This window comes from Erinaceus europaeus, chromosome 14 (genome assembly GCF_950295315.1).
Source record: "Erinaceus europaeus chromosome 14, mEriEur2.1, whole genome shotgun sequence".
NCBI classification, from domain to species: Eukaryota; Metazoa; Chordata; class Mammalia; order Eulipotyphla; family Erinaceidae; genus Erinaceus; species Erinaceus europaeus.
The window spans coordinates 10,844,174-10,868,220 of NC_080175.1; the positions used below are offsets into that span (position 1 = coordinate 10,844,174).

The window sequence follows — 24,047 nt, forward strand, 5'->3', positions numbered from 1 at the left end:
ACAATATCATCTTTTTAGATTGCAGAGTAGAATTCTGTGGAATATATATCCCCTAACTTCTTTAGCCAGTCATCTGTCAATGGGCAGTTAGGCTGCTTCCACTCTTTGACCACTATAAATAATGCAGCTAAGAATATGGGGCACCTATGCCCCTTTGGATAAGTGTTTGTGTATCCTTTGAGTAAATGCCTAAGAATGAAAAAAAATTTTTTAATGTATATCTTTCATGAAAAGCTAGCCTAGAGCAACTACTCCATCACGTGAGGTATCAGGAACTGAATCAAGGGCTTCACACAGGCAAGGTATATGTTCTACCATTTAGTCACCTCCCTGGTCCCCATAATCCTACCCACTTCCCAGTGTAAGTTTTATGGTGAAGGAATAATTCTATTGCCATTGCCCGCCGGTATCTTCCCTGTCCCTGAATTCTTCTAGCATGTGAGAGAAACATAAAAAAATACAGCATTGGAACCAAACATTGAGGGTTTCATTAGGTTGACAAGGGGAGTATTTCAGGAGGGGGAATAGGATAAGCAGAGGGTTGCAAAGTAGGGAATTTCAGGCGTTAGGGACTTGCCAGTGGCCAGCTATAGTTCGAAATGGATCTAAGACTTAGATGTTAAACCAGAACCCTTAACATACAATGATGAGATTTTTAAGCTAACGCAGGAGTTAGTGGGATGGTAATGAACATCCAGGGAAAGATACAAGCAGAAGCGTGAAGTTGAAGTGACGCTTGGAAGAGAAAGGTTCAGGCTGATTAGGAGGCCTTAGTTCCAGGAAGGCTGAGGTCATGCTTTTTAGCCAATGCACAGGCTTTGTCATCATTTAATATGTACTGATTTATTTTGATAGGGCAGAAATAAACTGAGAGGGGAAGGGAAGAGAGAGACATCTATAGCACTCTTGAAGCCTCCTCCTGCAGGGGCTTCAACCTGGATCCTTGCACATGGTGACGTGTGTGCTCAATCAAGTGTGAATCCACCCCCCCACCCCCCCCATGCCCAGGCTTTCACTCCAGGACGAAAAGGCTGCAGAAGGTGAGCTCCCAGGCAATGGGGTCTGGCCCTTCCAGAGGCACAGAGAAAACCTGGCAGGCCCTGAGGGTGGCCTGCAGCCCTCTGCGCTCCAGCTGCTTCCTGCGCAACAGCATCACCACCTCCACGCGCCTGGTCCCCACGGGGTCTCCTCCCCGCACCGCCCCGGCCACGCAGCGGCGCGTGCGCAAGTCTACGGCGCAGGCGCACAGCGTTGCCGCAGCGCGGGGCGGGGGGAGCGGGGCTGGCGGCTGGGGGTGCTGCTCCTGGGTCCCTACCAGGTGCCCGTAGACGTCGGCAGGCTGGAGGTAGAAGGTGGAGTTGAGCAGCTCTTCCAGCCTGCGCGGGACGTCGTTCTCCTCGTAGTACCTCCTGGCCTGCTGCTTCAGCTTCTGCTGCTCCTTGGGGGTCCCGCAGCTGTGGCCGCCGCCTTCGTCCCCCATGGTAGGAGATTTAAGGCTACTGCGGGGGTTAGCCTGGGGGCCCCCGCGAGCGTCCTGCCCGTCGCTAGGCAACGCGAACGAGATTCCCGATCCCAGATATCGCGAGGCTTGTCGCGCGGTGGGCCTCCTGTGGCTGCAGCTACGGTGAATGGCTCCTTAGCCCTCCGCCTTCCTTCACGCGGGGGCTGCGCTCCTCCGTTCCGGGGGCTGGTCTCGTCAGCGCCGCTTTACCCCTGAGGGTTTTCCAGAAGCGGAGAGAGTTGACGCTGTCATAAAGCGTTTTTGTTGGTTGGTTTTTTTTGTTTTTGTTTTTTTTTTTTGCTGAAGCGTAGGCGGGCGGCTTTAGCCCCGGCCTCCAGCTGGGGACTTGGGTGGCCTCGGGTGGCGCATTGGCGACCCCAAGACTCTGGGTGTCATCCCTCTCCGGGGGACCCATGGCCAGGGAGCTCTTCTGGGCAGCCCGGGCTGGCCCTCCCTTCTGGGGAAGGATGGAGGGACTCAGACTGAGTCCCCAGAAAATCATCCATCCATCCATCCATCCATCCATCCATCCATTCATCCATTCATTCATTCGGCAGGTTTTTATTTGTTCTGGGCTCAGCGGTGCTCTGCCTGGGCATCCAGTGATGTCTCTCCAGTTATGTGTCTCCCTGCTGGGCATCAGTGGGAGAGGAAAACAGGGTCCACCTTCAAGTGTAGGGATGCATCTTAAGGGCTGATGGTGGTCTGAACAGGCCTAGGAGTTGGGGGAAGACGCAGGCAAGATTGGGGAAATGGGCACAGAGCTCCCATCACAGGGTCTTGTTCCTCGTCTCCTAGGCCTTCAAGAGGCTGCCCGAGTCTTGCTCTTTCAAGTCCTAACTGCCTGCTTGGCTTCTCACACCTTGTCAGGTGCCTTGCAATTCTAGAACTTGTTGTTGTGTGCCCTCTGCGCCAAATACGTGCGCTGCCGGAATGGACCGAAAGGGACAGTGTGTTCTTGTTTTCTTCGGCCTGTTTATAAGTCTGACCTAAGCATACAATTGCACAGAAGAGCTAGTTAACACCTCGCCTTGGGCATCTGGAAATCATTCTTTACTTGCTCCACCTGCTTCACGAGTCACTTAGGATAAAATGAAAAAAAAAAAAAAAAAAAAACTGTGTGAGAGCACTTTGAAACAAGATAGTTATTTTCAATAGATGCCCATGGATGTATAAAAATAAGGGAATCTATAAATACTGTTACATGCACCTAGATCAGACTCTCCATCCAGAGTCCTTCATTGTTTTCCCAGAATCACTAGTGAACATGTCACTTTCTGGGGCTTGATAGATCATTGCGAGCCTACTTTATGCTCCTTGATAGGGGGAAATCCCTCCTGAGTCACCTTCAAGCCACCACAGAGCCTGGCCTGACCTTCAGGGACAGCGCATGCGCTGAGCTAAATAAGCATTGACTGAGCCTTGGTACAAAACAGACCAGTGTTGGTACTGCTGCTTGTACATTCCAGCTTTGTGCCCTTTCCTATCCCCCTGGATGAAAAGGACTCCCCTCTTCTACATCCATACTTTCCTTCTTTAGAAAAAGACGTATTTATGTACTTACTTATGAGTACAAGGGGGGAGGGAAACTGGGGAAATGGTATAATGGTCATTCAAAAGACTCTCATGCCTGAGGCTCTGAGGTGCCAAGTTCAATCCCCAGAGCACTACCATAAGCCAGATCTGAGCAGAGAGCTCTGTCTGTATATTTATCTCTGTATCTCTCATTCGTTAAAAAAAAATAGGAGAGAGAGAGAGGAGGAAAACCAGAGCATCACTCTGACACATGCTCTGCCAGGGATCGAACTCAGGACCTCATGCTTGAGAGTCCAGTGCATTATCCACCGCCTCACCTCCCAGGCTGTTACACCTACTTTTATTCTCAAAGAAGCCATGCTCCACCTGCGAGAGTTTTGCTTCCTTTTCCCTGAGTCACAAAACTCAGTTCTTAGAGTATGTTCTCACATATTGAGCATTTTATTGGTAGAATGGCAAAATCCTGGGCAGGCAATTCTGTGTCTCAGGGTGCCCCCTCTAACTCACTGACCTCTGAGTTCCATGTCTTATAAGTTTAGTCAGTATTTGTTGAAGCTTACACATAGTAAGTGCTTAACAAGTACTTAACACACACTTTGGGTCACTAGTAAGTACACCAGACTTACTGGAACAAAGCGTTTGTTCTCTGGACTAGTGAGAGTTAATAACGAAAAAGTAGTTGAGGTGCAATTGTGATGTGAGGATGGGGAACCAAAGATGGCTCCATGGAGGACAATTTGCAGGATTGTTACACTTGACAGGAATGGGATAAGTGAAAAAAGAGTCACTTGGGGGCCACAAGTAGAACACCTGGTTAATACACATCACCACGCACAAGGACACAGGCTCAAGCCCCTGCCTGCACGGGAAAAGCTTCACAAATGGTGAAGCATGTCTGCAGGTGTTTCTCTCCCTCTCTTAACTTCCCCACTCCTTTCAATTGCTCTCTGTCCTATCAAAATAAAAAGGAAAAAATGACCACTGGGAGTGGTGGGTTTGTGTGCAGGCACTGAGTCCCAGCAATGATAACCCTGGTAGGAAAAGGAAAAAAAAAAGCCACTTGGTTTTGACAGAGAGAACAAGAGACATTTAGATGTGTCAAATCTGAGGAGCTCTGGTGTCCCAGAAAACTCAAGAGGGAGGACTAAAGATCTAGAGGCAAAGAGACATCCAGTCAAATTCAGAGTTGTAATAATCAGTGAATCCTCTGGAGGAAAAAAATGGGGGGAAAGTTCCCTTCAACTAAGGAACTAAATATTGGGGAAGGAATATACTTAGGACATAGAAGTGGAAGGCACTGTAACAGAATACAAAATAGTTTTATATAAAACAAACACACACACCCCAGCATGAAAAACTCTAAAGCATAGAATTTGAGGCAGAGACTGGGAAATGTGACGTGTGTGTGTGTGTGTGTGTGTGTGTTGCAGAGTAAATTCTGAAAGGCTATGAATTAGAATACTCATTGTCTTGGTCTTGGTGGTGGAAACATGGGCTTTGATTTTTGTCTTTATGTATAGTGGGGCTGATTTTTCTTAAAATGAGTGACTTAGTACATGCTTTTGGAAAATTACATGAAAAATATTTGAGGGAAGCATGTCAAGTTAAATGTTACAGAAGAATTGAAGATGGAAGATTTTTTTTGTTAATTTTTTATATTTATTTATTTTCCCTTTTGTTGCCCTGGCTGTTTTTTATTGTTGTTGTTAATTGATGTCATCGTTGTTAGATAGGACAGAGAAAAATGGAGAGAGGAGGGGAAGACAGAGAGGGAGAGAGAAAGATAGACACCTGCAGACCTGCTTCACTGCCTGTGAAGTGACTCTCCTGCAGGTGGGGAGCTGGGTGCTCGAACTGAAATCTTTAAGCTGGTCCTTGCACTTCATACCACGTGTGCTTAACCCGCTGTGCTACTGCCCAACTAACTCCCTAAGATGGAAGATTTTTAATAGGAGCTCAGCTCTTCCCTGATACATTATTCTATCATCTCAGATAAAAATAGAACTACAGGAATGGGAAATAGCTCAGTCAAGAGGTAACTCAGCTGATAGGGTGCAGGCCTTACCATGCATAAGACCTGGGTTCAGGCCCTCACACACATGGGAGCATCATAGACAGTTAAAATGAAGCTCTTTTGTTGGTGGACTGGTTCTATGGTTGATGTGCTCTGATGTCTTTCCTCTCCCATTTTTTCTCTCTCTCAAAAAAGGAGGGCTACTTAGTAATACTGTACATATTCAAGGCCCTGAGCTAATTCTCAGTTCATTTCTGTCATATAACCAATACAAATAAAAGCATAAGTCAGATAAATAAATCTACTATTTCTGTTTAAATATCATTCACTCGGTCAACAGATTATTTCAGCGACTAAAGAGATACTTCTGTCAATAGGGTACTTACTTCACCATACATGTGGCCCAAGTTTGAGGCCCAGTACCACCTGGGAGTGCTGTGGAACCCGGGGAAACTCCAATACTATGGTATCTTTTCCTTTCTTTATCCGAGTGAAATCACATATGCACAAGTATCACAACAAAATAAATCCCCCAAAATACATATGGAAGATCTACCCTGTGCCAGGCACAGTCCTAGGTATTGGGGAAAAACAGCAAATAAATAGATAGCATCCCTTCTCTTCAGGGCAAGTATGTTCTAGCGACCCTCCAGATGCTCTTACATCCTAGCAAGCTGGGAAAACATGCTGAAATAATAACCAAGAAAGGTGGTGTACTAGGGCTTTATTAACAGGCTATTAGTGTTGACAGATCCAGAGTAAATAAAATGACTATTCATGAATATTCCAATTTTCTTTCTCAATAGATATTATTGAGAACACTGGCAGCAGTGCTAGCTGTAACACACAGTCATGCATATGCATATTTTTTAGACAGACTTGATACATGCCTTGTTTTAGTAGTCTGGTGGTTGTATTCCCATCTCATACTGCCCAAGGATACTTAACAAAGCATCAGTGTGTGCAGAGGTTGGAGTGTGCAGCTCACTCTCTGTGTCAACTTGGCGAGTCGAGGAGGTAGGGGAGTGGAAGAAGGGAAGGGAAGGAGAGAGAAAGGAAAGGCTCAGGGGCCATAGAATCCTTAGAATCTATCCCGGGGCAGGAATATATTCTCCTGCAGGAGGAGAAGGAGTGAGAAGAGAAAAGACACATTGGGAAAACTGCTGGGAGGGATTTATAATGCCAAGCGAGGACCATTTGCAGAGGAATTTAAAGCCTAGCTTGGAATCCCACCTTTCTCCAAGAACTTATAGAACCTCATCGATTAGATGAATTGAACTAGACTTTTCTCACCTATTTAAGTATAAAAGATCCTCCTGCTTTTAATGAAAACATCAAGTTTTCAACCTCATGCAACAGTGGTGATGCATAGTGACTCTGTATTCATTAGTACAACTAGAAACATTTAGATTTATTCGTGGAAACTGTGTATATGGACAAAGGATACCAAACCAGTCACTCCTTAGTTCTGGAATTGTGGGCCCCCATGTCCAGAGTCCATGGGGATCTTCTTGGGGACCTTCTTTGAAGCCCACTGCACTGGTGCTCTCTATTTAGATCTCGTCTGCTTTGTAGCTCTGATAGAAGGCAAAAAATCAAGACATGCTAGTTTGTTCCTACCTCCTAATGCAAGAGCCTTCATCAAGGAAATTGGCCAATCTTCAATCTGCATTTTAGAAAGAATTTCCTAGCTTGGCCAGGTACTTCCTAAAAGAATGAGGGTAAAGAGAAATGCATCCATTCACCTGTCCTTAATCCTTTCCAACACCTTTAAATCAATTGGAACTTGTTGTTGTGACTTGATTGTTCAGAAGCTATTATTCAGGTGTTATCTGGTGATTGTTACCAAGTTTGTGTTAATTCTTCTTTCCTGCATTTACCATCTGTGTTGAATATCACCTTTCATAGGGAACTAATGAATGCGATTGCAGGTGCTTTTAATCGCAGAATCATAGGAACTATGAGCAGACTAGATGAGAGTGTTGCTTTGTCCTCATCCTGAAAATGGGAGTAATGCTACCCTTTCTGGCCCACTTGTCATGGATAAGAAATACAATTGCCCAGATAATTGCAATATAAATAACTATAGATTAAATGCCAAGCAACAGGAGGAGGAATGATTTGTCTAATAAAAAAGTGTCTTGTAATTGAAGAATGTTGAATGTTTTTTATTACGAATGCCTGCCAGCAATAGTCATTACCACTGTAGCAGTAATACCACCACCACCACTACCACCACCAAAAACCACAGAAGGGCCAGGGAGATAGCTCAGCCTGTTAGAGCACAGGATTGCATGGCTGAGATTACAGAGGATGCAGGTTCAGTCCCTGGCACCACCTTCTGTCAGAACTGAGCAGTACTCTGATTTGTCTGTCTCCCAATAATGAATACATAACTCTTAAGTTTAAGAGATAATAATAGTAGTAGTAGTAGTAGTAGTAGTAGTAGTAATCACAGCAGCTACTGCTGATGGAGTTCTTTTATATGCCTGAGCTTCTCTCATCCCATTGAGTCTGCAGAAGAGGTAGATGAATGCCCCAAGGCTACAGTTAATAAATAGCAGTGCTAGGAACAGGTTCAGCTGACTCTACTGAACTCTCAGCTCTAGAACCTTCTTAGGTATTACTTTTCAGATCTTGGCCCCACCTCCCTAGAATCCAGTTGTTCACATTGAGGATTGGGAGAAAGGAATCCTGGTAAATGGCATTGATCACTAATCATAGGTGTTCAGTCAGTGCTGTACATTACAGTCACCCAGGATTCTTCTAGAATCATTAGAACCTGAACACCCCTGGAATACCAGCACCATGAAGAGAAAGGGTATTTGTTGTTGCAGTGTTGGAAATAGTGACAATTGGGCCCAACCTCAGATCAGACCTATTCCATTTGGGATTCCCAGAGATAAAGCCTATGCCTAGATTTTTAAAACAATATTTGATTTAATTTATTTTATTATAATGAGAGGTACTGAGGAAGCCACCAGAGCCCTGCTCAACTCTGGCTTATGGTGGTGCCAGGGGTTGAACCTGGGGCCTCAGGGACTTCAAGCATGACAGTCTTGTGCACAAACTGCTGTGTGTTGTCTCCCTGTTCTCATAGACTTTCATTTTCTTTCATGTCACATTTATTTACAGACAGAGCTGAGAAGCACTACTTTAAAAGATTTCTCCATGTAGCACGTCAGAAATAACTAATGATTTTAGTGCCACTCATGGATGGTTTGATAATGGGTGCAGCCAAGAAGTTCTACATCTGTTGGCTCCTGGAATGAGCCTACATGAGTTCAACGCCTGGTTTTTCCAGTCCCCAGCTGTGTGACCTTGTGCAAGTCATTAAACCTTTCTGAGCCAACCTAATACTTCAACTTTGTAATGTTGTTATGCAATTAAATTTTTAAAAATCCATGTGAATTTTATCCCACCATGCCCAGCCATAGTATGTGAGGTTATTGTATCCAAAGACATTGAGGGAAAAAATACATAACGTTTTTTTGAAGTCTTTGCAGTATTTGTCTGAAAAACATTTAGCTTTGTATAGGAAATCAGACTGGATTGAATTAAAAGATAAATAGTGCAAAACAGTATTAGCGGCTTTTTGAGGTAATTTAACTTTCTGCTAATCACTTTTATTTTAACCTTTACCATTTGTGAATAATCATGAAGTTGACACATTATTTCTCTCTTGCTTCCCACATAAAGCAGAAAGCTGGAGCCATGGTTGTAATGTGAGTACTCAAAGCTGGCATCTTGTCAAAAGCTGTTTTAGATTTAGCCTTCCGGTCATTTGTTCAAAGGGCTTTGACATTAGAGTTCGAAAGATACTGTTGGAGATGCTACTGCTGGCAGTTTAATTGGTATTTTTCAGGGTATAGACACACCATTTGTATATAGGCAGAATGAAACTGGAAGTAGGGCAATTAGCCAGTGAGTTCAAACAAGTTAGGAGAACAGTGAAAACATTAGGCAAAAGATATTCTTTGGACATTTCTAAATAGACAATCTTTTAAAACTATCTAGAAGTAAATTCAACTTACAGATACTTTTGTGACATAGTTATGGGACAAATGCAGCAAAGTAAATATATATCTAAAGACCAGGTCATCTGATGTGTAGATTTTGCTTACTGTAATAGCAAACTAAAATACCCCAGCTGCCTTTCTTGTAAAGGAAGAAACTGTTTCATGATGAACATATGGCCCACACAGGAGACATGAAAGACAGAGTCGTAGTTAAAAGGACCAGTTAGATGGTCCATCAAGTTATGGCTAACAATATTTTCTCTGGGATTGGTACAAATATTGATTTGGTTGGTTTCGCAGCCCCTGAGAATTCTGTGTCTACCTATTTTGTTGTTGCACTTGAATGAGAGCTAATAAATTGTTTGACTTTGGTAATTAAACTTAAGCACCTGATTGAAGGGGGTTTTAGCTCCTGTGAAAATGTACTTTAAGTTAATCTGCTTAAGAGGAATTATCTATTTCTCATTAGCAAAATCAAAAGGCTGTCTCTGCCTTTATACCTAACAATTTCTGTAGGCCTGGTCAGGAATCTAGTAGTTGGGGTAAACCCTCACAACTTAATTGGGAGATTTTTTTTTTTAATTAAGCTGTCAGAGGACTTAGCATTTGTCATTAGCCAAGTATCAGATTATCTTTGTTGTTATTGTTATTTCCTTTTTCTTCCTTGATTTGCTGATTTAGGAGTACTAGTGTTTGGTTTTGCTTGTTTGTTTTGTTTTTGTCCTGTTTAAAAAGTAGGTCATTCTAGTTCTTTGGATATTTTTTAACACCTAGTTACAGATGAGAAATTTTTTTTTTTAAGAGCTGTGACTTGGGGGAATTATTGGGAATTTTTAGCAAATAACAATGGTTTCATTTGCATCTCTTCCATATATGCTGGCCACGTATGAGTTATTAGCAGTGGAGCCTTACATGTTCACAGAGCAATTTAAGATGACACTTGTGAGTGAATTTCGAATGCCAAAACAACATGGCAGATTAAACTTCCGTATAATAGTTAAGGTACACTGAACTGCACCATTAACATGAATAGACCCAGTTTTTAATTAAGTAATACAATGATTCAATTTTGCCATTGTGCATTCCACACACTAGGTAAAAGCAGAAATAAAAGCAGTAATGATTAGAATTCGTTTCTCGGGAAAATAGTGTTTCCATTAATACTTGAAGGAGAGGTGCAATAAGGATGAAAGACGGATTTTTTTTTTTTAAGTGGAAATCACTTTACTGTGGTGTTAATGGTGTCTGTCTTCTGCTTGGGCTACCGTCAGCCCATCTGTGTTATATGTGCTGCTGGCTGGGGCGAGGAAGGAGGGAGGCAAGTAGGAGACAATTGAAGGCAGCGTTCTCAGGCAACAATAAAGAGCTCATGCGTATTCGGATAATTTTGTGCGAAAGTACTTGCACTTGGATCCTTGAGGCAGAGGCAGAGTTTGGAATAGAAGTTATCTGGGCACCTACCCCACCTTTTGTGTGAGTAATCCTGGGAGCCTTGTCTCCCATCTCCTTGCTGAAGGTGATCACCAGCTCCTGCTGCTAGGCTGCTGCAAACATTTGAATTGATTGGGGAACAGCTGAGTGAGTTGAAATATCCCTGATCTCATCTCGGTAACCATCCTTCCCAAAACTTAGCCCAATATCTGCACCCATCTTATAACTCCTGTGGAAATCTGAGAAGAGAGGAGAGTGTAAAAACAAATTCTCCAGGCAGGGAATTCGGCAGAGAAGAGCTGTTGCAGTTGGCATGAACCATCTGAATGAAGAGTCTTTCTAACTCTAGAGCTTCAAACAAACAAACAAACAAACAAACAAAGCCAGTTCTATTTGAGAGAACTAGCAGCCAATTTCTTGTTTGATGTGAAATTTGTTTCATGCCAGCTTTTGTTGGATTTTTTTTTTTTTTTTTTTTTTTTTTAGTAAACCTGTGAATCTGACCTGAACTTTGAATGTCTAATCATAAATGCTTTCTTTCCTTTATAGCCAAGCTGACAGGACAGAAAAGGGAGAAATAAAAGTTCCTGTGCTGATTTTGAGAATACAAAATAAAAAAGACCTTGTTTTGTAGGGTAAGAACTAACGACTGCATTCTGTAGAATGAGCACAGTGCAGCTTTCATTTGAAAGTATGATACTTGAAACAGTGTTCTCCAATATATAAACTTTAGAAGGAAGATTTTTCAGTGGTGTATTATTGTTAATTACTTTACTGGAAATCTAGTCATTTTAAATTCTTAACCCAGGCCATTGCAATTCCACCTTTTTCTTATAAACCTACTGCTGGAAAATGAGTTGTCTTTTTTCTTAGGTATTTTGAATCTGAAGAAACAGGAAATGCCATCAAAACAAAGACCTCAAAATTAGAATTTTTTTTGTGACTTACATTCACAATAGACTTTATTTTCAAATATTATCTGATATATGTAAACAAAAGGACTCACCATATGCTTGTGAACTTTTCCTTAAACTGAAAAAATAATTTTTTTTTTTTGCCTTCCCCCACCATGTGTGTTGTCTGTCTGTCTGGGTTCGACTGTGATGCACTGGAGTATGCCTTGAACTTTTCATATTCAAGCCCAGAAGCTAAAAAAAAAGTGCTACCCTACTTGGCACAGATTGAGACCCTGGCAGGCAGATGAGAGACTATCCTTCCCATTCCTGTACTTTCTGAGGTTAGGGCTCTGAAGTCATGTATCAGGATTAGCTCAGACTCTTAATTTGTTTCTTCAGATTCAGTTTCTTTTCCACAGTTAGAATTTAAGACTATTCACCTGCTGGCAGCCTATCTTATTTATTATTTATTTCATTTTAAAAATATTTTATTTGGGGGAATAATGATTCATAGAACAGCTGTCACTGTATGTATGCAGTTTCTTTTCCCCTCTTGCTCATTTTATTTTAAATAACAAAATAAATTTAAATGTGTAGGTAAATCTGGTTTTTTGGGGGTTTTTTTTTGGTCTGTTTGCTTGTTTGTTTTTTAATGGTAGGCATTTGTAGCTAGCTAGTCCTTGAAACCAGTCTTCCTTGTGTTGGTTATTCAGGCACATTTATTTCAGTGAGATATGTGGAAATAAGCTGTGATTGGGAGAAGATATGATTGGAGAAGAGCTGTGATCCTGAATCACTCCGATGGAGAGCAATATGAAAACAGGGAAACGTGTAGCCTGTAATTCTAAGAAATATGGTAGGAAACAAAAAAGCTCTGCCTGGGGCAGGGGAGGGAAGTCTTATATAGCTTCCACAATGTCTGACTTAGTCATAAAAACCGCTGCTGCTAATATGCTCAAGTAGAATGGGCCAGTGCATCTGCCAGTGCTTAAAGCAGAAGAATGTGTGTCTTCCCTTAATGTTTGTTCTACTTAATTCGCAAGCGACGAGCCAAAGTCAAAATGGGCATCTCTTTCACACTAGAAAGTTAAGCCTATTCCTTATACATGGAATAAAGCAGCTCTACAAACTCTGCTACTCGTCATCCTGCTGTTAATGTTTTGTTTTAGTTGATCAAGGAACTTGATATTTCTGCACATCAGTGTTCAGTGGTTGAGACAGATGTAGGCCACAGAGGTGAACATTAAGTAAGTAAAGTTTTGAAGTGTCTGGGGTTCTCAGCACAAAAATAAAATTATCTATCTGAATTTTGAACAGTTATTAGCTCTAACCCGTCTGAATAATTACACCCCAACACAGGAGCATTATATATATATATATATATATATGATCCGTAACACCCTCTATATTTTATGTTAAGTCTGCTTTGCCTTAGGCATGGTGCAGTACGTTAAAGAACACTTAAAACTTTCAACTGCTTCTTCCAATTACAAACCCTGTCTAGTAGGAAGTTCAAACAAACCTAACCCAAGGCTCATTTCTACCTTGTGTAGTCAGGTGCTTTAAAAACATGCTATGAAGAGCCACAAGAGGACTGAGACGGTAGACACCCCCACCCCCACCCCCACCCCGCCCCACCCCAACGCCTGGACTTTGGAGTTCCTTCCAGCTGGAGTTCTTGCACCACATACAGATAAACCACAACTGAGGATGCAGAAGTCTGAGCAGTCCTGTGACTGCTGTCAGTTTTGGCCTTTCTTCCGCTGAGCTGGTCTGCCTTGTTTTTCTCCGCTTCAGATGTTCCCCTGGTCAGCCTCGACACGTGGTGAAGTGGTGCAGACACTATCCAGTGCTCTGGCTCGCTGGGAGTTCCTCTGAGAGGACCCCCTGCAGTCCTGCAGTCCCACAGCCTGTCTGCCACCTTCCCTGTGCCTTCCTGCTCCAGGAAAGGAGGTGTGCTTTAAGGAGGTTGGGGATTCTAGCCTCCCTAGCCCTGTCTTTCCTAGTTTTTACTTCATCCACCTTTACTCTGTCTCAGCGACCTGTATGATAGGCAGGGCGTCTATTGTATGTCTTGTTCATCTGCCTCTTTGCCTTTAGAGGGATCATTTTTTATTATGAAGAAATCATAGAGCCAGGCTTGGAGAGTCATTTTCTTGCACACCCTCGTTTTCTAGATTACTCTCTGCCCCCCCCCCCACAAAAGTAGTTAAATAATTTTTAAAAGTAAATTTAAAAAAAATGACTTCTCCTTACAAGCGAAACAAAACAAAAGCTTTAGCTACTGGTGAAAGACTGTCAACATAATTCTTCACATCCAGGCTTCAGTTCATTTGGCGGTACTGGATTTAGAGAGTTGTACTCTCTTCATAATGTAGGTAGGTAAAGCAAAGTACCTTTTCTCATGACCGGTATATTTCGTGCCATTGCTCTCACTGATGTCATATGCATTCTGATAATTTGTAAAATTTGAAATCCTAAAATTCAAGATTCCTAAATTCTGGGCTTGAGATGGGGTGCTATATATCTTGATAGAGAATTTGGTTTTGGATTGTTGTTATTTATTTGCCTCTGGGATTATTGTTGGAATTCAGTGCCTGTACAACAAATGTACTTCTCTCTGTGGTAATTTTTTTCTTTTTCCTTTTCTTTTTTTCTTTTTGGTAGAGACAGGAATTTAGAGAGAATGGGGAGATAGGGAGAAAGCAAGAGAGGTTCCTGCAGCACGGCTTCTCCACTAGCAGGGACCAGCTGCTTGAACCAGGGCCCTAACTCTAGGGCATGTGTGTGCTCCACCAACCGGGCCGCTATTGAGAGGGAACTTGCACCAGCAATTTGCAGGAAGTCTAGGTGTGCAGAGTTCTTCAGATTTGTCATCTCAAATGGCTTTTTGATGGGCCAGTTCCTATATGCTTGTTTGTCCAGTGAGAAGGCAGATTATTTTTCAGATTAAAAAATACAGTAGCAGGCATGTGTGCTGCTCTTTTCCAGATATAAAAAGATCTTCATGGCTCATCCCATAAAATGTGAGTCACCTGACGCTCTGTCCCCGAATTAGTGCTGGGCAGTATCTTAGCCTAGGGAGCTGCATGCCGATTAAATGATAAAGGAAAGACTTTCTTATTCAAACTTGCAGCATTCTTATGGGTCAGGAGAGAAGGAAAGCGTCACTAACAGCTGTTTATTTTGCTGACAGTTTCATGAGACTGTGATTTCCCCCCAGGTGAATTACAACCTCACTCTGGCTTGGCGACTACTAATAAAGTATTTATGAAACTCCTTAACTGTGTGGTCCCCCCTCTCACAGCGTGTCACTGCTGCCGCCAAGTGACAGGTCTGTGGCATCAGCAAGTCTTAAACTATTAAGAGCCTGGATTCCTCTTTCCCAAACCAAGGCCTCTTTCACCTCTTACACACAAATATCATCACCATCTCTGATGACAGCAGAGACTGTCCCCCAACTCCCACTTGACCCACGTGATTTCTGAGGAAAGAATGGAAGGGATGAGCAAATGTTTTGTTTTTTCTTTTCCTTGAAGGAATAGGTCTCATTTTAGGATTTCAGGGAGATTTTTTTCCCCCAGTCTTGTTTACTTCCATTTTCCACAAGATCATACTATGCTGTGGGAAGAGGAATTCTCTGTTTACAACAAAAACAGCATGTGTGTGTGTGTGTGTGTGTGTGTGTGTGCGCGCGCACACACACACACACACCACTATAAAACAAACAAAAAATAATCACTCTAAGAACACAGTACAGAGGGTACTTGGCCAAGCTCTGCAAAGACTGTCCTCTGGAGCAGCCTCTTCTTGAACCCAGCTAAGAGCTGTTCAATTGCCATGACATTTTCAGCCATGAAAGTAGTCTTCACAGCAGAGCAATGTTTTACAGGCAATCACTTTATATGATCAATGGAGCAATTCCCTCCCTTCCAGAGAGGACCCAAGCGATCAAGTTAAATCTTGAGAAATAGACGGGGGGGTGGGGGGGGAGGGAGAGAGGGAGAAGAGAGGAGATTGAGATTGAGATTTTAGGAGAAAGGACTCTTCTCATTAGCAGGTGCCAGTGCTAGGGGCTCCGGAGCCCTGGTGCACAATGTCACTGGCCCTTTAAGACAATGGCTGCGCTCCTCCATGCTCAGCCACCCCCCTCCCCTGTAACTGTTGACAGGTCCAAACCTCCTGAGAAGCCCATTGTGGCCACAGTAGGAGGCACCTGCAGAAAATGTGCCAAAACCAAGCAGGGAGCAAGAGCTTTTCAATAAGCTCCGCAGCTGGAGAGGAGAAGCAATACTAAACAAGGACCAGGCATGTGATGGGAAAAGGGGTCAGAGGCAGACACCTCCTATGGGCTTTCTGAGCTCAGCCTGCTTCAATTTGCTGACATCTTCTAGCTGGCTGTTCTCTATTTGCTTAATATGCTGAGGTATTTAGCTTAAAAGCACTAAATGCTCTCTCCCTGTCCCATTTACTGTTATTAAGGATGGTTTCCTCTCTTTTTACTCTTTCTGCCCCAAACCCAGCTTGTTTCCTTTTGCTTGTGCCACTCCCCCCCTCTCTCTTTCTCTCTGTCTCTCTTCCTTAAAAAAAAAAAAAACTTTATTAGTACCTTAGTATTGATTTATAAAATTATGAGATTTACAAAATTATGAGGTAATTCTGCACCCTTCCCACCACCAGATTTCTGTGTGCGCCTCCCCCCATTCCCTCCATTGCAAATTGTAGTATTTCTCCAAAGTCACAGATAAGGGTTTACTACTATTTCTCTAACTATGGATATTTATATGTATTTGCCCTCCCCCCCCCCCAGGCCCTGCTTTTCCTTCCTTTCTAAGTCACACTTCCACCTATTGCTGCTTCCGAGTGTCCTTCCGTTTTTCCTTTTCTGATGGAATTGGAGCTCGGAGTCCTCTGGTTGTCTTATTCCCAACAGTTCTCCCCCTCGGGGAGTATGGACCAAAGCATTTCATGGGATGCAGTAGGTGGAAGTTCTGGCTTCTGTAGTTGGCTTCTCCTCAGGACATGGGTGTTGGCAGGTCAATCCGTATACCCCCAGCCTGTTTCTGTCTTTCCCTAGTGGGGTAGGGCTCTGGAGAAGTGAGGCTCCAGGACACATTGGTGAGGTTACCTGCCCAAGGAAGTCAGGATGGAATCATGATAGCATCTGCAACTCGGTGGCCGATTAGAGGAGTTGGGAGGTTGACATCTCAGGCTTGGCGTCTCTGGTGACAATCTGCAGGGACGAATCAGTAGTGGCATGGCACGGCATGGCAGCACCACTAACTGCATTGATTTGGTTGAGGTCAGCAGAGGCAGCAGGCCTTTCTCTCTTGCTCTTAGGTATTCTTCCACCACCACAGACCACCTGCTTGCGTTTACATGCCTGTCGAATTTGAAGACCAATGAGGCTCTCCACATTCAAGGTCTGTGCTCACAGCTAGTCTCCTAGGAGCACAGATCCTGCCGTTGCACTGTATCCCAGCTCAGCAAACATTTATAGTGCATCTACTGTTCCCACCTGTTGTCCTCAGGGCTTCTAGAAGCCCAGTAAAGACAAAGCTGTTTCTCCTCTCCCTGCAACTATAGGAACCACCAGAGGAGCCACAAAGTAACCAACAAGTCGTGGGTGCCGGGAACTGTGGGGCTCTTCCACTTATCTGCGTAGAAACTTAGAAGAGTGAAGGTGGAGGACAAAAGAGGGATCTGGGGTTTGCTGCTGGTGGTATCACGGCCTTCGACAGTGAGAGAACAGATTCTGAATTCCTCTCTTAAACAAATACAGCTATGTTCATAGCAGCACAATTTATAACTGCCAAAACCTCGAAGCAGCCCAGGTGTCCAACAGCAGATGAGAGGTTAAGTAAGTTGTGGTCTGTATACACATTGGAATACTACTCAGCTATTAACAATGACGGATTCACCCTTTTCACCTCATCTTGGATGGAGCTTGAAGGAGTCACATGTTAAGTAAGATAAGCCAGAAAGAGAAGGAGAAAAGTGGCATGATCTCACTCATGGACAGAAGTTGAAAAGTAAGAACAGAAGGGAAAACACAAAGTAGAACTTGGACTGATTGTGATGTATTGCACGGAAACAAAGAACTCTGGGTGGGGTGGGGAGTGCTCTCAGGCCTTGGTGCATGATGATGGAGGAGGACCCAGACTAAGGGTGTGAGTGTGTTGCCTAAAGCTGAAAAAACTTTACGCATGTACCATCAGCTCAGTTTGCTGTAAACCATTAATTTCCCCAATGAAAATAATAATAATAAATACAGGTGGGAACCTGGCACCTGGAAGAGTGAGTTCCTCAGTTTTGATGTCTCACATTTGCCTCCAGCCCCTTCACACTTGTACAGTGATTTCAGTTGTCATGATCAGTGTCCATACATTTTTTTTTTTGTTCACTTGAAGTTGTAAGGCATTATCTCTGTCTTCCAGATGAAAACATCTGAGTCTCAGGGCTCAGCACCCCACCCAAGGGCACCTAGGAGTAGGGGGTAAGTGCAAAGGCCCACCAGGTGATGGCTTTGCTGCCAGTCCGCACCCTGGCTTCTCTCCCACCCGTGTCTGTGCACTGCCTCTCCAGACTGCCAGCCAGTGTACTAGGCGTGTGGGGACAGACAGGCCAAGTGATATTTTTACAGTGGAACTCTTTCCTCCCCTCCTGCAGATGGAGAGTGTTGGTGTGTACGGCTTCTGTGGGTGTACAGCCAAGAACAAAATGAAGTGCGATTCAAGGTGGGAAATAAGCGCCTCAGGTAGGAAATGAACGGATCCTGCGTACCTACCCAAGCAGCACCGGAAGTCATTAATTACCCTCAGAGCTTTACGGCCCCCTGAGAGAGGGACTCTGGTGCCTCCTAAACTGGGCCCACTGGGATGTTCTTGCACCTTTAAGAAAAAAAACAAAAAACACCTGCTTGCTGAGAGTGCCAACAAGTGGTAAGACATGAGGGTGTTGAGAGGACAGGCATGCCATGTTTTATTGCAGTTGACTTCATTGCATTTTGAAATAATGTGGCTATATATATATATATATATATATATATATATATATATATATATGCTCCTCCATCAGCAAAAAGATTGGTTACAACTCGCTGAAGGCTTATATCATGGTTATATACATATACACGTACCAGTACATATATGGCAATATTTCCAGTTCAGTTAGGAGCATCGGGTTTTTAGATGTAATAGCTATTGCACACCTAATAAGCCACAGAACGGTGTGAATGTAACTTTCATCTGCACTGGGAACCTTTAATTCCTGGGACTCACATGGTTGCAGGATTCTCTGGGTTGTGGTGGTCTGGAGGTAGCCTTATAAGTTCTTGTGTGTCAGGGGATGAAATCTTCATCCACCCACCCAAAGCCTGGTGTGGTTGTAAGCACAGCTGGTGGAGTGGGACCCAGCACTACCCCCTGCTCTGCTTCAGTGGCTCATAGGAAGGCAGGAGGACACGTTTCTCTCTCTGCAACTCTGGGCTCTTTTATGCCTTCACATGTTCCCCCCCCCCCCCCCCCCCCCCGTCCCCCCAGGACTGTTCCTCTTCCTTCTTCCCCAGTGCCTCCCTCCAATTCTGGAGAAAACAAGCGGACTATTCATGTAAAAAGAGAAAGCCCAAGAAAGGGTGGTGTGTTGGGGGGGGGGGGGAATGCCACCGGCAAACTCTATTGAAAGCCACTGGCTGTTCATTTACATTCACACTTTTAAAAAATGTTAACTAATGATGTTAAATGGTTTGCCAAAGGTCCTGGCAGGTCAGTTGTAGAAGTGTCATTTCTGCCTAATTAGGGCTCTTGTGGCTGCCTGGGGCCTCCCAGTGCAACTGGTGACAAACCGAGAGCTGACAGCTTCAATTGGTGCCAATAGGAAGGTTGCACCGGTCATGTTTTCCAACTCAGCCAGGTGTTTGCTGAATGGGGGAGGGGGTGCCGAGCAAGATCGGGGTGCCTCTGTGATCCTTTTCTTCTTTCAGGGCTCCCTTGCAAGTCCTTCCCCTTTGCCTCTCTTGTCTTATGTCAAGGTCAAGAATGGGCTTTGCTAAATCAGCAATTTGGGTTACCTCAGGGAGGCCATTAGCAGTCCCTTGGCCCAGACAGCTCAAGTGGCCTCAGACTCCAGATGCTAGATTTTTGTTTTTCTTCTCTCTCTCTTTAAAAATTAGAGAGTAGGAAAAGAAAAGCAGAAATTTGAGGTGAAACAAACAATAGTAGAAAGACAACAAAGAAGACAGAACAAAAGGCCCCAGCAAACCCCATAGCCATCACAGTGTTAAGCTGTTGAGGACATTCATGTGAATGAAAGCACTAACTCTTCATGACCAGTGTACTAAATATTTCAAAGAAGAGAAAGACAAGGACAAAGAAATCCTGCAATGTTCTCTTGGACACAGAGTACCTGCCACATAGTAGATGCTCAATAAAGAAGTTACTGTCTGACTTTTCAGGAGCAAACCTAAGTCCTGGAAAATAGAATGTGATTGTTGGAGAGCCTGTGTTTTTATTTTCCCTAGTGTGTTCAAGGTTTTTTGTTGTTGTTGTTGTTTGTTTTTTTGAGTTTCTCATGAAATATGGCAAGCGCTTGGTTGGAGTTCAGTATGATAGGTTCACACAATCACCTTATTTTTTTCATTTTGTTTTTACATTTGTAAAAATTATTATTAGAGAAAGGAGAGAGATATATCAGAGCAGTGGTCAGCCCTGATAAAAGGTGGTGCCAGGGATTGAACGTGGGACCTTTGGTGCTTCAGGTCTGCAAATCCTGCATGCCAACAGCCCAGACTACTTCCCTGGTCCTTGTTTACTTTTTTAAAACAATGTAAAACAAGCAGGCTAGCACTGGTGTTCAGCAGTGCAGCAATTAGAGCACAAAGAAGCACTCCCGAGGCAGAATTTGGATTGGACACCCTGGCAGAGCTCACAGGGATGACAGTTCTGTCACTTGTGTCAAGCTAAAACAGTATCAGCACGCGCGCACACGCGCACACACACACACACACACACACACACACACACACACACACACACACACCTACACAAACCAAGGGAGTTAGCAGACCCCAGACCCCTGAAGCGAGGGGACCCAGCTGTGTTAAACTAAAGGGGAAAAGGAAACCGGGGGAAAAGTAATGACTGCTTCAGAAATATCTATGGTCAGAGCACATCCTGGGAAGAAGGAGAAGGTCTGGGACTTGGAATTTGCAGCTTTTTCCCTACACTCCTTTCTCATTCTCTGCCTCTGTGTTATTGACTATGAGACCATAGAGACCAGAGCTGGGAAAATTGACTATTTGCGTTTGTCAGTTTTATCCCAGAGAAGTTATGAAGATTAAATGCAGCAGCCTGTAATGCCACACCTAGGACTGCCCCTAGCACATGCCGGGGGTGACCATTAGCAATGGGCTGGCTTCCTGGTGGCCTGAGTCTTCTGTGGGTGGGTGAGATTTTCTGTGGGCTAGAAGGTGAGCTCTTTCCCAGAAGACAAGGCTGGCAAGGAAAGCACTTAGGGAAAATTGAAACAGAATGAACAGAACCAACTAATAGGAGCTGACCTTTTAATTGAGGGATGAACAAGTCAGTCTACGTATATTCTGATGCTTTAGCTGCCAGTCTCAAACTTTTCCCTCCAGTGACTTTATCATCAGATTCCCTTAACAGGTTCATTTTGCTTTTTGTCCTATTGATTTTTGCCCAACCCTTTCACGCAGTGGCCCACAGCCCACGATCTTTTTTTAAAAAAATATTTATTTACTTATTCCCTTTTGTTGCCCTTGTTATTTTATTGTTGTAGTTATTATTGTTGCCGTTGTTATTGGGTAGGACAGAGAGAAATGGAGAGAGATGGGGAAGACAGAGAAGAGTAGAGAAAGATAGACACCTGCAGACCTGCTTCACCGCTTGTGAATCGACTCCCCAGCAGGTGGGGAGCTGGGGGCTCGAACCGGGATCCTTACACTGGTCCTTGCGCTTTGTGCCACGCATGCTTAACCCACTGCGCAACCACCCAACTCCCAGCCCATGATCTTTTTTACCCATCTTCAGTGACCTTCTTTGTTTACTTTTGCTGTTTTTTTTTTCCAACCCTTTCCAACACACACACACACACACACACACACACACACACACCCTTACACAAACCAAAGGAGTCAGCAGACCCCTGAGGCAAGGGGGCTCCTCTGTGTTAAACTAACGTTTTAGTTCCAGAATGAACCCTTCCCAGTATTGGCTCTACACCATCACTAGAATCCTGATCTGTCCTCCAAAGCTTCTGTTGACACCTACTTGTTATTCAGGCCAGGTCTGACAGCTGTGTAGATGGGATCCCCTAAGGCTCTCCTTGTGAGGAGGATGAGTGTTTGAATATCACTGTGGTGGCCAGCAAATAGCCCACCCAATAAAGCGTATCTTTGGCTGTGACCCGGGACCAGGCCTGAGTCCCCAGCACCTGTGGGAGCAGCAGGGGCACCTTCACAAAAGGTGGCGTGGTGCTGTGGTTTCTTTCTTCTCTATATCTCTGTTTTGATCTGAATTTTTAAAAAAATAATAAAATAAGAATAAGAATGTCCACTGGGAACAGGGGAATTGTGAAAAAGTGAGGCCCTGGTGGACACACACACAAGAACTATTCTGGTAGGTATTGGTGATAAAGAAAACCTTCTTAACATAACCAAACAGAAAAAATTGAGTCAATTTGTTTCACAGGCTAAACTAAGAAATAATTCTAAAGACTGGTGAACTGAAGATAGAACATGTGGATGATAACAGGGCCTCTGGTTGACGTCACTGATATGTTCCAGGGGCTTCAAGTGACAGCTGATGATTGCAGCGGTGACCCAGGGAAGGTGACCTTGTGCTCCACTGGACTTTAAACATTTCGGCAAGGCAAATTTGATACTGTTTTATCATAGCTTAAGGCTTGTTGGTGACCCTTTCAGATTCAGCTCTGGCTTCACTTTGATCTTGAGGCCTCGCTCTGGTTCTGCCAACATGCTGAAGGTTCTCTGGACAGCAGAGGCAATTGAACAAACTCTATTTTTATCTTTCAGAAAGAAGTTCACATGGCATTTGTGTGCAAGTGCCCATCGGACATGGAATGGACCACTATTTTATTTGCTCTCTATGTGCACAAAACCCCTGTCTTAGAATCAGATCCCTAGAATGTAAATAACTGCCGAGGACTTTGGTGATCCAGTCCTTTTTTATTTTGTCCAAGCTTCACTTTATTTTATTTTACTTTATTTCATTGCATTGTCACTAGAGTTATCACTGGGGTCTGGAGCCTACATAAAATATCCTTTGCTCCCTGCAGCCATTTTTACTATTTTATTTTTCTTTCTGTTTTTTATTTAACAGAACAGAGAGAAATTCAGAGGGGTGGGGAGATAGGGAGAGAGAAAGACACTTGTAGGCTTGCTTCACCACTCATGAAGCGGACCTCCTGCAGGTAGGGAATGGGGGATTGAACCTGGGTCCTTGAGGACAGTGATAAGTGCACTTAACTGGATGGCCACTGCTGGGCCTCCAAGCTTCACTCTTAAAATGTGAAACCCTGAGGGCATGTGTAGACATGGAGGGCCAGAAATAAGAAAGCATTTCTCAGGCCTTTCCCCCCAAAATAGTCCACACTGAAGAGCCAGGCTTACCCAGCAAGTCCTTAATGCCAGTCTCCAAAAGGCCTGGAGTGAGCAGTCCCGGCACTTGGGGGTGCAGTGTGGGGAGCGGAAAGAGGGAGGTGAAGGGCAGGTGGAGGCAGGTCCCAGCATGACCTCCATTGTCTCCCCAGGGGACTGAGACATGCTGTAGCCATGCCCAGGAAGGGGGCAGGGTGGCTTTCCTCAAGTCTGCTCCCAGGAGTCCCCAGCTCAGTGCAAAGGGAAGCCTCCTCCTCTGGAGCATAGAGGGGAGTGAGCACTTGGCAGGTGACAGTGACTGGGCAATGGGGACATGCAGCTCCTCACTGTTGTTAGCCCCCTCTGACAACAGTAGCTCCAGCGAAGTGGTGACAGCGGCAGCAGAGGCGGTGAGCCCGGCGCTGGCAGTGTTGGTGGCACTCGCACAGTGTGGCAGTGGCACCAGCACTGGCGGTGGCGGTGGCACCAGCATTAGCGACGCCTGTACCAGCAGGAGGTGGCACAACACCTTCACACCATCGAAGTGGACACAACAGCATGACAGCGGCGGCAGGCTCCTGCGAGTATGGGGGGCAGGTGAGAGTAGGGCTGGGGAGACAGCCTAGTGACTCAGGCCTGTGGCTTCAAAGTCCCAGATTCAGTCCCCCATTCCATCATAAATCAGAGCTGAACAGTGCTCGGGTAAAGAAAAAAAAAGTGACTTGAGAGTGAGCATTGCCCAACCTGCCTGTGGTTCTGGGGGCTTCCAGGGTCCCAGCTCATGGGAGACAGCGCAGAGACACAGCCAGGAAGTAGGTAGAATAGCTGGTGGGAGTTGGGGCCTATGAAATGCCCTTTAGTCTGTTAAAATGGACCCTTCTAACCGTGATAACTGGGGAAGAGATTTGTGATCCAAGCTTTAAAGCATTCCTAAGAAGAGAACCAACCAGCTGGTCGAGGGAAGTTCAGTTTTTCCTAGAAAGGGCAGTTGGACACACATAGATCTGTATCCGTCCAAACACTCAGTAATTTAGCC

General features: G+C 44.4%; 1 protein-coding gene and 1 long non-coding RNA gene across 4 annotated transcripts in view; one reads left to right on the forward strand and one right to left on the reverse strand.

Moving 5' to 3' along the window:
* The window catches only part of ENO4 (enolase 4), a 32,202-nt gene extending 29,360 nt beyond the window's left edge, over positions 1–2,842 (reverse strand). For 2 of the 3 annotated variants that reach the window (XR_009544637.1, XM_007518477.3), the window contains exon 1: positions 1,316–2,841. Coding sequence is in view for 2 of the 3 variants with exons in the window: in XM_007518477.3 (XP_007518539.2) it covers positions 1,316–1,480 (165 nt within the window). In the remaining variant the exon portion in view is untranslated. Of the gene's footprint in view, positions 1–1,315 lie in introns of all 3 variants that reach the window. The other variant, XM_060171218.1, reaches the window with a different exon arrangement.
* On the forward strand, positions 1,347–22,670 carry LOC132532739 (uncharacterized). The gene is made up of 4 exons (XR_009544638.1): positions 1,347–1,481; positions 17,835–17,893; positions 18,067–18,154; positions 22,104–22,670. It is a non-coding gene; the product is annotated as an uncharacterized LOC132532739 (long non-coding RNA).
* The last annotated feature ends 1,377 nt before the right edge of the window (positions 22,671–24,047 follow it).